This window comes from Brienomyrus brachyistius, chromosome 12, assembly GCF_023856365.1.
Source record: "Brienomyrus brachyistius isolate T26 chromosome 12, BBRACH_0.4, whole genome shotgun sequence".
NCBI classification, from domain to species: domain Eukaryota; kingdom Metazoa; phylum Chordata; class Actinopteri; order Osteoglossiformes; family Mormyridae; genus Brienomyrus; species Brienomyrus brachyistius.
Window position 1 is genome coordinate 13665006 of NC_064544.1, and position 13979 is coordinate 13678984.

The window sequence follows — 13979 nt, forward strand, 5'->3', positions numbered from 1 at the left end:
TATGTGTACCTTGCATTTGGAATAATGCTACTTTGTAAAAACAGTAAAGAGATTACCATCTTAATGACATTTGTAGGTCTGATTAACTTTCAATTCAGTTGATTACAATAGTGATGGTCTGGAGAGTTGCGTCATTGTATCTTAGCTGAAATAATGTACTTCGTGTTAATTTGGTGATCATATATCTTACTTACTTCAGTCTCCTGTTTAGTGTTAATGCTTCTATACAATGTAGGTTGAAAGGTGGAATGTGATGTTTTGTTCTAAATATCTTGCTCTAATACAATTTGTTGAGGGGAAGAAGAATAAATCTTTTCCAGTTAGTCAATGGAAAAGATTAGCTATGCTGAATTGATATTATATAAGGAAAAGTCTTCAATTATCATGTCATCAAAGTATAAATAAAATGAAAGCATAATAAAAATAAGCTAAAAGGAACTTCTGAAACTGGCAAACAAACATGCTGGCAAATTTTTAAACAGACTATCGATGGTCTTAGTCCAAGGTCTGTCACAACATCACAGCGTTTAACTCCCGACCAGAATTTTAAATGGTCTGACAGACCCGTTTCTTTTTAACACACGTGACACCAGGGTGGGAAAGAAAGACGGCGAAGAAAAAACAGCAGAGGAGCGGGTTTCCTAAAATCACGATGACGCAGGCATCCTCTTTGACCAAATAGATGAGAGTACCTCTGGTAAAAGAAAAAAAAAAATCACCTCATTCTTTGGTTTGTCTCCATATACAATGTCAAAGATGTAAAATCACGTAAAGCAGCATGACTTTAAACTTCAAAATCGCACAGACAAAAAGATCGTCTGCGACTGAGAGACGTAGGATAAGACAATGATGCTGCACATAGACTCTCGGACTGATTTAGCAGTCCTTTCACAGACAACATTTATATTACATGGTATGACGCATAAAAAAAGATTTATTATTTTTCTTTTAATATTATGAAACTTCAGACCAAACCAATAAAAATATACATGACTGTTGTACCTAAATAAAGTACTACTGAGCATTCTCAGATACAGTATTTAAAAACCTGTATTATTTCATTATTATTATTTATTTGGAATTTTCATACATGTTATGAATTGTGCTTTTACTAAAACAGTAGAGAACTGCATACTGAATAGGAAGTCTTTCGATTTCGTTCGAGAGGAGGACAGATTCCTCGAGCTGCAGACGGCACGCTGAAGATGGAGAGGATTTTGGGTATAATGTGCTTTACTGACAGTAGCAAAGGCACCTGTGCTTTTTGTGTGGGTCACTAAGAAAACCTACTTGATCCCAGGTTCATCTCGTGCTCGTCTTCCGCCCCGTCTGGCTCGTATTAAAAGGAGGATGGAGAAATGGCGTGGAGTGGGCTCCCGCACCATCTGGAAGAGGAGGCTGCTTCTCAGTGTCCGTCGGCCGAGGCTAGCGCCAGGGTGGGCGGGGCCGTGTGGCACCCAAGGCTTCTCTGGTGTGGGGGTGGTGGGCCGCTCTCAGCTCCACAGGCAGACGTTGCTGGTGGTCTGGCAAGTGGACTCCAGAGCCGCCGGGGACAGGTAGAGCCTGCCGCTGGGACACGCGCACAGCTCGTACACAGTCTGCTTGGGAACCGGGGCACCCCGAGACGCCGCTGTCGTACCCAGGGGCAGACCGCCCAGTCGGATGGTCTCTGCGTTCAGGAATATCTGTACCGGAAAAAAATAAAAAAAGACAGGAGTTGCCCTGAGGATTAGCGTGAGTGCAGAGTTAGCGTTCATCGTTACCCCGCATTCTTGAACAAAAGGCCCATCTGTTTATATTCTTGGCACAGAGTGATGTGCAAAACAAAATGAATTAGCAGGTATCAGTGCGTGGCTTTATGTGATAGAATTTAATTTGTGTCATCTTCATTTGGATTAATGGTTCCGAGCCAAAAATGTGAAAGGTCTTCTGCACATAACCACAGTGGGTTTCATGGGTCCTCTGCAGAAGTTCATGCAGATACTGTGGATATAGGGTACTGGCAGTGACACGGGTAATGGGTCAGAAGGTGCTTACGGTGTTCAATCTCTTTTACAGCTGTAGCTACCCCCTAAGTAAAACTTCCAAACTACTTTCGGGGGTCTCTTTAGTGTTTCTGTTACTCGTCACTTGGGGTGTAAACATGTGGCTCATCCATCTAGAGCTTTATTAGAAATATCACTCAGAAGGAAATAGGAGCCCCAGAATTAGTGTGGACACACAAGATAAGCTGAAATTTGTGAACGCCATTTCCTGCTGGCTCGCACGTCGGACATTAATCTCATTAATGAGGAATCCCTCTATCACATTTCACTTCGGGGATGGAAACAAGGAAAACAAAGCAGACAAGGTTCTGAAACCGGAGGGAGGGGCGTCTTTTGTGTATCAGCGTGTAGCAGAAAGCCCGTCGGATGGCAGAATGGCTGCTCAGCCAGGTGTCTCGTCACAGAAATAAACACAAACAAGAATCTTACTCATCTGGAGGCGAAATAAAAAATTTTTAGAAAGCCTGTCAGTAGCTCACCTACAAGTCACTGCGTGACGCCATTAAATATAATAAAAATAAGTTGTTTTCTCAATCCTTTCCTGTTTAATGCTTTTCTGAACTCTCACAAGGGAATTCAAATACAATCTACTAAACAAATACATAACAAGCACCTACAAAATGATTCATTACATGACGGATGCCTACACAGGTGGGTACATTGTAATGTGTGACTGTTGACTCACCTCTCGCTAAGTGAGACTTAATGGGGACCGGCAAACTCCAGCTGACTCATCTTGTAATACATCTCTTTAAAGAGAAATGGATCAGTTTGTACTTACTGATTTAACACCTCAACCTGCAGCCTACCTACAGTGTAACGGCTTATGTGGATATTCAAGTGCCGATAGCTGTTCCCTCTTGGCCAGACATGAAACAATAAGGTGATAAACATTAAACGTCCAAGAAATTTATGGACTACTAGAGGGGATCCAGTCCCCATGGCCATAGTGTCAATATAATCACAGCATCATAGCATTCGGCCCCGGTCACAGCAGCTTTTCCGCGGTAACAAAGGTCACAATGGTTGCCACGGTGACAATCTTGTCACAATTCCTCGGCCATCACAATTAACAGTTACTGTTGTGCTGAGTTAAAAGGAAGACTCACCTTTAAACTGTGCAGTCAATTCAATCATTGAACAAAAACATTTCACTGTAAAATGTCTTGATGTGCTAGACTTTCAAGCTGTTAAGGGTAATACACAATCTACATGGAATTCAAAAGTATTTTTGCCAGTCACATGGATGAATGGCAGTAGCTTCAGACTTGCAGTCTGCTTATGCAGTGAACAAGCAGAAAGCCATTATCGTTAAAATTCACTCGCTCATTCATCCATTCATTCATTCTCTGTACCCACTTGTCCTATTCAGGGTCGTGGGGGGCTGGACCCTATCACTGAGGCTACAGGCACAAGGAAGGGAATAACTCAGGATGGGGTGCCAACCCAACAAAAGGCTATTTTTAAAATTATTATTAATGTTATTATTGTCTTAACTTGGGCGGTTCCCTGCTGACTGTGGAGGGGAGAATGAGACTCCATTTACTGAGAGTGTGCCATGGTTCCCCAGTGCTGCCCCAACCGAGTGTGACAGCGATATCTGTCAGAGAATATCATTCAGTGTCTGTCAGATACGCTGGTGCTTTTTTTGTGCGCTTTACATTCCCAACCAGTAATCTTTGCATGGGGTGGGGGGGGGGGGGGGGACACACACAGGGAGCCGTGTTGGCTCTAAGATGAGGAGCATGCAAAGATGTGCACCACCTGTACTGGGAGAGTATCCGGGGACCTCTGCTGGCTTGAGAAGTAGGAGGGGTATATGTAGAGCTGAGATGGCTGTATGAGCAGTAGCAGGGCTGTGCAGATACCTGTATTACTGTAGCTTTATGAGGGGAGGGAGGCACATACATAGAGCTACAATGGCTGTATGAGCAGTAACAGGCTATACAGAGACCTGTCTCAGCTGTAATAGCAGTAACAGGCTGTATAGAGACCTGAGTCGGTTGTAATAGCAGTAACAGGGCAGTACACAGACCTGTGTTGGCTGTATGAGCTGTAACAGGGCTGTACAGACACAAGTGTTGGCTGTATGAGCTGTAACAGGGCTGTACAGAGACCTGTGTTGGCTGTATGAGCTGTAACAGGGCTGTACAGACACCAGTGTTGGCTGTATAAGCTGTAACAGGGCTGTACAGACACCTGTGTTGGCTGTATGAGCTGTAACAGGGCTGTACAGAGACCTGTGTTGGTTGTATGAGCTGTAACAGGGCTGTACAGACACCAGTGTTGGCTGTATGAGCTGTAACAGGGCTGTACAGACACCAGTGTTGGCTGTATGAGCTGTAACAGGGCTGTACAGAGACCTGTGTTGGCTGTATGAGCTGTAACAGGGCTGTACAGACAACTATGTTGGCTGTATGAGCTGTAACAGGGCTGTACAGACAACTGTGTTGGCTGTATGAGCTGTAACAGGGCTGTACAGACACCAGTGTTGGCTGTATGAGCTGTAACAGGGCTGTACAGACACCAGTGTTGGCTGTATGAGCTGTAACAGGGCTGTACAGAGACCTGTGTTGGCTGTATGAGCTGTAACAGGGCTGTACAGACACCAGTGTTGGCTGTATGAGCTGTAACAGGGCTGTACAGACACCAGTGTTGGCTGTATGAGCTGTAACGGGGCTGTACAGACACCAGTGTTGGCTGTAATAACAGTAACAGGGCTGTACAGAGACCTGTGTTGGCTGTATGAGCTGTAACAGGGCTGTACAGAGACCCATGTTGGCTGTATGAGCTGTAACGGGGCTGTACAGAGACCTACAGTATGTTGGCTGTATAAGGCCTTTTGGAGGAGGATCATATGAGAAAACAAAAGTGTGAGAATAGTTTCAAAACCCATGGTGGCTTTATAATTAAAAGCAAAACCTCACAACCACATTTTAATCCATCATTTCACATAATTTCATGTTTCCCAGGATAAGTTACAAATCAACCATCTAAGCTACATTTAGAAACTGATTACACCAAGTACTAAACAGTACAGTTTTAGTACCCACCCAGTAGAAATTACCTGTACTCTTTACAGTTCATTTACTGATTAACTTAAGCGGTATAAATCGCATGTCCACTTCGATATCTCTGTGCCGTAAATAAATGGGAATTTTCTGGCCAGTGCTGTAGACAGAGTAAAAAGTATTTTTACTTCGAAATAAAAAAGACACTACAAAATGCTGGACTTCTCATTCGCTTCTTGAGACTAAAGACCCAAGCCACGAAACCGAAGAAATACAACATCTTAATAAACAATCCTTCGTGTCGTGGGCAAAAATGTCAGCCTTAGGGTTGGGTGCAGTATGATGGCTAGCCCTGGCTCTGGAAGTCTTACTCTCAGCTGAGTCTCACCTCTCCATCTGTTGACTCCAACTGCAGGTCTTTCCTACAGCTTGCCTTGAGGCCACCGGCTTCTGCTCTGATCTCCACCCCTCTGGGTGCCTCCATGGTAAGTGTCCGTGTTGGAGACTCCAGCCTGGAAAAATGAACATACTCAACATTAGTGATGATACTAGATAGGACTGAGGAGTTCTCAGAAGTGCTGGTTAGCACTGGCAGGCACTATTAAGCACTCTGTACTAAGTAGTACTTCTGCCCCCTGAAAGTCGCCGATATGAAAACATTGGCACCTTGGAACTCAAATGCCTCTTAACTCGGTCAACTCGGAAATCGAAAGGGAATTTTTCTCGACACATACCTCGATTGAAATCTTGGAGTTCAACCATTCCTGGTAAAACCTGTATGGGTCAAGACACGTGCAGCTCTACTAATTTGGACCTTGAACAGTTTGGCCGAGAAACATCTAGCCTCAACACGACTGAAAACTCAGAACAAGACAGAACAAAACAAACCTGTTAAACTGATAGGATCGAAACACATCTACAAAGGCAAACGGACCTACTGGGATGCTTATGCCTATGAATCTCAGTCTCGCAGTCTCTCTCGACCGAGGTCGACGTGTGAAAGCTGTGTTCCTGTGTTCGGTGAGAATTTTTATGCTTTATCTACAGTGCATTTAGTGATACAGTAATCATGCCCCTATGAAAGTGAACAGCAAACCAAAGAGGAAAGTACATTTTTCATGCGTGCATTAGTTTTATATCGATTGTCAATGCTTTCTATCATTAGTCAGGCAGGTCGATAAGCTTACATAAGCAATCATTTTGGGTCTGGAAAGGATTAAATTCATTTACATTATTTCTTATGGGGAAAAGCAACTTGGACCTCAACCAAATTGTAACTTGACCAGCCGTATGAAATGAATTAAGTTTGTGTTCCACTGGACCACTGTATTCAGTCAGAGACTGAGTTGACAATGATCCTTAAAGTGAAGCAGTCAGCGTGCAACAGAATGCAATGATGAAACAGACAGAAGCTAACAACAACTATGGGCAATCATAATATATTACAGTAGGGCCCTTGCTAAAAAAAGGAAGCACATTAGCAATTATCTGGGCAGTAGTGTTGTGTAGGTCGACCTGTGACGTGGTGTCAGCTTACCGGAAAATTTCACGGGTCAGGTCAGTGACATTGCAGCGTTCCAACAGATCTATAAATAACTTTCAGAAATGTTGCGTGCAGTAGGCTTCGCGTTATAGGCTCTCTGGAATGTGTGTAATAGGCAAGGCTGCGATTACTAGTCTACCTACAGGTGAGCAGGCACACTCAACTTCAATTCGGCTGGAACTTTGGGGGCGAGTTAAATAAAGAATAAAATAATAAAGAAAGAGGCGCTCTCAAAGCAAATTCTCTCGTTGATTTATTGAAAGCATATCGAATAACGGGCATTTCGTCTTACCACGCTGACGACGGCTTTTAGCGTTGAAGTGCACTGTGAAAACCAAATAGCCTCAAAGAATTAATCCTTAATTTAGGAGATAAGATGAGATAACGGGTCGCTGTGAACAGAAATCTATTATTATATCTCATCTACCTCTTATTCACCCTGTGAATTGAACACCAGGCGGGCAGGATATTCACAGCTATAGAATCACTCTGGTTCAATTTAAATGAAGGAGTGTGTTTCACTCCCAAAGATGCACATACTGTACTGTGCATGGCATGTACAGAATGAGACACATCTAAAATGGAAGTAAATCAACATGTCAAAATAGCAAATGTAATTTCAAAGTAATTAACTGTTGGTTGTGTGTTGCTTTGTTCTATTGTGTAACCAAACTCACAGTCACAGTGGTCTGGAAATCATTACAAACACTCATGCCGATGGATGTTCTAATTGTCAGTCTATACAGAAAAACACATGAATGTCTATATCGAATAGCCAAATTTGATTCGACTGACACAATTACGAGTCAGGGACAGCCCTACTAAGTAGTGAGAATTGTAGCACACCAGTTAGCACTATTTAATAACGCTGAGCACTGATTAGGACTGATTATTAGCATTGAGTACACCAGACCACCATCAGTGTTTGTGTCTCAACTGTATTGACTCAGCTAACAGTACAATGCCTGCCGGGTCAACTCTATAGCAGTGAAATTGGAGGGATAATTGCTTGATGTGGCTCCAAACATCTCTAGACACGACTGTGAATATGCTGACTTGGCAGTTCAGTGATTTGATAAGTGGAAAAAAAACAGACTGTGAAACAAAAGCCTTTGGGGGGAGGGGCTGTGAAGATGTTGTGAAGGTCATTAGCATTAACTCTGATGTATAGGTGTTACAATTTAGTATGCATAACAAAAATACATTAAACGAAACATGCTGAGTCAACAGTCAGCTTCATATTCAATGCAACATTACATTAGTGAATACAGCACTATAAACTTTTTTAGGCTTTGTTGCCATTTATGAAGAAGGAAGGTCGTATAATAAGTATTCATATAAATTGAAAAAATTATAAATTTTGCATGTGAGTGCTATACCCAACCATGGGGGGGGGGGGGGGAGCATGACTATATTTCAGAACAGCTCGTAACAGCAAATGAATTAAGTAAATGATAACGGCTTGATTCACATCTAAACACAGAGAAATATTTCAGAGGAACGGCATGTCCCAAGGTGCCAGGATTCTGCCAAAAGACCGCAACACCTAAAATTACACGTGACTTGAGGGGGAAACTAGGTTTATTACCTCAACGAAGTCAAAGATATATAGTTGGCCTCTGCATCCCATTTTTGTGAAAGCGGGAATTTTAAACGTTCGAGGCACGTTCATCACTCAGCCTCACAGCTGTTTGAGACTCGTTCTCCTTCCTGTGTGATGGTCACGGAGTTTTACGGCGAAGGTCGACCGCAGGACGGCAGTCCTGAGCCAAGTTAGAACCCAGATGGTTAAGCAGTAGTTTTCAAACAAACATGAACGTGACTCATTTGTAGTATTGAGCAGCAGACCCAGAAGAGCTCTACGACAAACATATAAATATTTCACAGTAAAATACCCTCCTCTTTAGTGTTTTCAGGGTGTTTCCCAGGAAATTCAATGAAAATACTTCTTCCCAGGAGTTCTTTTTGACAACTAAAAGAGTCCCTAGAAAGATCGTGTCAAGGTCACTAGCTAACAGAATGCCATATGCCTGTACTCTCTAAATTAGAGCTGATGTACAAGAAATCAATCGCTTGGATCTCGGCTCTCTTCAGTCAATTAGATTTAGACCTCTTCTGTAGCTGAAGCAAGGAATGTTTTTTAATTCCCTGACTGACATGTCCAACATGTTAACTGTTTTCACAAACTGCCACCCCAGCAGTATTGGACTCACTGGAGAAAAATATACCAGCACATTGCAGACAACAGATATTGAGATTTAGAGAGCAGGAGATGGCATGAGGTTTTAAGCATCGACTAAGGCTAGAAGACTGGAAGTTCTTGTACAGCAGCAAAATATCCAAGATGCTACTATTGTGATTATAATTATTACCATTGCATCCTCTCCATAGACCAGGCCTCCATGGTTTTCTAGGAAAACAGCAAGCCACCAAAGGTCATCATAAAAAAAGAACACACGCTTAAGGTTTTTTGGTCGGTAAGTGGCTCACAGGGTTACGAGTCTTTGTTAGGAAGTCTGCAGGTTGAAATTGTGTGTCCGGCAGAGTAATCAAATCACCACTGGGCTCTTGAGCAAGGCTTTTAACCCCAAGAATTGGTCCAAGGGTGCTGGAAAAATGGGTGACCCTGGGGTCTAACACCAAGCTTGGCTTCCACCTGTGTCGACTCAGAGTGTAAGATGGGATATATGGAAACAAAAACATTTCTATGTACCTGCGCTTGTACAAATGGCACATAAAGCATTAATATTAATATCATCATCGCTAGAAACAAGGCTGGTTCTATCCATCCACTTTTCATCCAGCGCAGTTTCAGGAAGCCTGGAGCATATCCAAGGAAACACAGGGCACAGGGCAGGGGACACCCTGGACAGGGGACACCCTGGACAGGATGCCACAGAAGGGAACACACACATAATTCAGAGACACCAATTTGTGTAACAATTTGATTTTGGACTGTGGGGGGGAAACTTGAATACCGGCAAGGATACCACATGAGTAGCTGTAGACACGTAAACTGCATGGACACACAGGCACACACTCGTTTGTATTCATATCCCTTTGTGGGCTCACCATTCATTCCTATTTGTGAAACAGTAATCCCAGCAATGGTGACCTTCACCCCTACCCAGCCCTAACCTTAACCATGAGTAACCAAACAAAAGACAAGACTTTTGGCATTTTTAGTTTTTTGATTGCAGTCACAGAGTTTTGGAAAATTGATTTTCCCCATCTGGGGACTGAAAAAAATGTAAAAATCACATTGCGGGAATATTTGGTCCTTATGATGTAATACCTACAACACACACACACACACACACACACACTGAATTATCATAAGCCTCTGCCATGGGGATTGTTTGAATGATAAGTGCCATGCACTCTAAAGAAGAATTTACGTCAGCATTATATGTGTTTGCTTAGCAAATATGATCCACTTCAGTGCTAACATGGTCCTGCTTAGTACTTTCCATCATTTCTCCTCTGAAGCGATGCTGATTCAGCTTTGCACTAATAAGCACTGTGATCCCTGAAGGCCTGACTCGTGCCAAAATCACCAGGAACCGATGAGAGACACTTGGCACCACGAGTTTAATTAATCGAAATCATATGGAGACGCTGCGATTCGGCAAGATTCAACTCAGCCTTATCAAACGGAATAACAGCGATGCACCAATCTGCTGTGATTCCTTGGTGCTGCTACACTGCCCGTCGCCTGGTGTTTATGTGGGAAAATCTAACAGATGTTTTTAATGTGTAACAAACAGAAGGTGTGCCCCCTTGTTTGCAAATAGCACTATTGCCGTCTGGCTCAACCAACTGCTTGTGTTTGTATAAGGAAGGAGAGCAAGACCCACAGGCTTTCACACTGCAAACATGTTTCTGGGATAAGAACCACCTACCCGTGTTAACCTGAACCTTCAGAAATAAAGAACAAACAAATAATGAATAAAAATAACAGAAAATAAAAAGGTGGTTCGTGCCTCTGCTACCCATTGGGCAAATTAGCCCTCTGTTTGATTAAGATTAATACGACTGGCCTGCAGATCGCACATCGCTAAGACTTAATCAGATATAAATGGGAGCAGGACACAAACAAATGGTGACAATGGCCTATAATGTTCTAGAGTCATATTTCCCTTGTCGGTGAAGACATCAAAGCACAGAAGAACTGAGGGCCACAAGGCTGTCTCTCCGGGATCTATTTACATATTAGCTGAGTAGATGGGCTTCTGCATTGAATGAAAGCTTACATAGGGTTACCATACGTCTGGGTTTACCCGGGCTTCAATTTTCGCTTAAAGCGTGATTAGGAAAAGCTCATTAATATTCATAAGAGAAGCACTACCTGATTGGCAGATGACCGTGAAATCTCATTAATATTCTGAAGTCCAGACACGTCCTATTTTTCGTCTCACCAAATATAGTAACCCTAAGTTTCCGCCTGTGCAAAGTGCGACGCAAAGTGGTTCTGCTAGTTTTGTACCAGCGCATTGCTCATTTTTGCGTAATATGCACACCTCGCAAAAACAGCAAATGATTTTGCGCGGGCTATTCGCTGGTAGGAGTGGCGTTTTTTTTAAATGAGGCGAGGCCAGGTGAATTGTCGGCGTGTTTCTATTTTAAGGCAGTGAAATGCTATTGCGCTTTTGTCCAAGAAACACCACATCAAACGTCAATGCCGCATTGTTAAACTTTATTTACGCGGCACGTTTTAGAAACATGCGGTTGCATGATGCTCGTTATTGACACAGATATGAGCTAGAAGTCAACTAATGGTATTTTATTTAAATTTCATTTATGTATGTTTTATTACAGAGTACAACTGGTCCTTTCATGTCATTGTACTATAGCTCATATGGGGTTAGCATATCCCAGCATGCTTGTGAGCAATTGTAAATAGTCCTTCCGGTACTGTTATAGTTGCATTCCCTATTTTTGCGTATTTCTGTTCGCCCATGTGTTATGTGCACCTTGTACGATCCTCGCGTGTCCTTAGCTGTGTATAAATATCCCACCATGTGTGCCCCTTACAGTTTTGCATCTGACTTCCTTGTGTTTCTGGTATGGTGTGAGAAGTTTCGGTGTGGGTTGGGTGCCTGTTACTCTGTTCAGGAGCACCAAGGCAAACAAGTCACCTTGTCCTTCGCTGCAGTTGCAAAGTCTCGTTCCACCCGGCGCTACAATACTGTTCAATAAAACACCAAAATCGATATGTATTAGGTAAAGAAAAAAAAGTATCTTAAAAAAAACCTTTCCAGTTCATTATCAGAATGATGCACGTGCTGTAATTGAAGGGACATCTGGATTTCTGAAAATGCGTTTCAGGTGTTTAGATAAATCAGGTGGACGACTACAATGCAGCTCTCGTGATCGCAGGATTCTTTGTGGCATGTTGTATGTTGCATAACATTGCCATGCGTGATGGATGTCTGGTGGACATAAATGAGGACACATTACAGGACTTAAGAAGTGATGCTGAACTGTATGGAGTGCATGCCGGCAGCAGCATGGACAAGGAGGCATCAGCTGGCAGAAGAGCTGAATCGTCTGCAGCCTGGTAAAACACCTTAAAACTGTAGGCTGTGTTTTGTTTGAACAAAGCTTGCACTTTCATTTACTTGCATGTTAATATAAAAATAAAAAACACACTAGAGAATAATTAAGTGCCCATTGGCAGCTGCTGATCTCGTGCAGCAGCGAGCTTCTGTTTTCTGCGCCTTCTTACATCATTATACGGCTTTCGGCGCCGTGCGGAATATGTGATGCCAACAAACGAGGACACACTCGCCGCTACCTCATCCCACACCTGCTTCACCCCGTAAGGCTTAGGTCAGTGGTAATCAAAGTTCTGTTGTGTCCCCTCTTCGGAAGCAGCTGACCTTTCATACCCCTCCCCAGCATGGGTACACGTCTGGTACGCAAGTACGCATTCGCCGTACAAAGCGGTACGCGCGGCAATTGTAGTAGCGGCGCAAATCTGTATTTATATTACGTGTATTTGCGATGCTGTGACAAGAAATTACCATGTATTTTAACATATATGTGATTAATTTGTACTTCTTTTGCAGTTTAGTGGTTAAAATGCATGGTAATTTAATGTCGTAACAGCAAAAATACATACATAAATATAAATATATAACAGACCCTAGAAACAAAAAAAACTAGATTTTGTTTTTATCAAAATTGTCATTGGTTTTACAAAAAAATCTGCCAGTGCTTTACTTGTTTTGCTGTCTGAAAGAAACAAAGCTTCCCCTTTAAGTACGCAAATTAAACTTAGGTTCCGCTACACATTTTGGCACACTCAATTGAAAAGGAAATAATAATAAGTCTGGCACACTCAACAATCTCACCTGGGATTTGTTGTGTTTTGCCCAGACTATCTTAAATCCGACAAGTTACCCCAATAAACCAGTAACTCTGCTTCGTAGTACAGACTGGCTTGCCTGGCAAACGCGCCATTGTAATAGCAATCTGCAGTAGATTATGCATACTTTTAAAGGTGAGGTGATGCGCCATTCCTACTGATTTATTGCTTATCGTGCCCCAGACACGCACCTAAATAACTAAGAGAGTTAGGGAATCCGGAATTCTGCCTTCCGCTGGCGCAATGTCTGTCTTTTTCGCCGTAAAAATAGCGAGATGGATTTGGACACGCCCATATGTGTTCGTTCGTGTTACGCTTTGCGTTCGATTGTCAAAAGACAGCTCTCCGCGTCCATTGGACAGACTGGTAACGGGCTCCTCAGGCATTGCATGGGTTTGGGGGGAGAGGAGCGGACTGCGATTCCCTTGGAATTTATGTTGCGAATAAATGGACGAAGTGGAATGAAAGGAAGAGTAAAGCAGGAGCTGGGAATGTGACCTAAGGGTCACTTCAAATCATAAACTGGTCACTATTGCACCCTTCAGCATGTTAATTAAAGAACACAATAAACAGATTCCTGCATGAGCCAGATATAATCATGGGCTATGAAAGTCAGCCAAGCACATAAAGTGTGTAGCATAATAAAACACAATAAAGGAAGAACGCAGGACCTACTCAGCTGTATCTTCCAGTCTTGCTATCATTAGACATTAGCTAAATGGGCGATGAATAGCTAACAGATTGTGGCTTTGAGTGACAAAACAACACCGCTAGTCACTTGCCAGGCTATTTGTAGTGCAAACGATTCTACGGCTTACTGTTTGATATTTTACTATGACCCAGTCTCACATCCTTCAGCAAAAACCTGCACATGTGACATTAAATCCCATTCAAGTTCTTATCACACTGCTTGGTACTATATTTAGAACAGAAATGAAGTGCATTCAATGAATTATAAGTGCTCCATTATTGAGTATAAAATACAAGACAACACAATACAAATTCATAAC

At 42.6% G+C, this 13979-nt stretch overlaps 1 protein-coding gene across 1 annotated transcript in view; it reads right to left on the reverse strand.

The window, feature by feature from the left end:
- Positions 1-1098: 1098 nt before the first annotated feature.
- The window catches only part of LOC125705313 (zeta-sarcoglycan-like), a 111963-nt gene continuing 99082 nt past the window's right edge, over positions 1099-13979 (reverse strand). Inside the window, exons 7-8 of the mRNA XM_048971810.1 lie at positions 5445-5568; positions 1099-1685 (exon numbers count right to left, since the gene is read on the reverse strand). Of these exons, the coding sequence (XP_048827767.1) occupies positions 1494-1685; positions 5445-5568 (316 nt within the window). The 3' untranslated portion in view covers positions 1099-1493. The remainder of the gene's footprint in view (positions 1686-5444; positions 5569-13979) is intronic.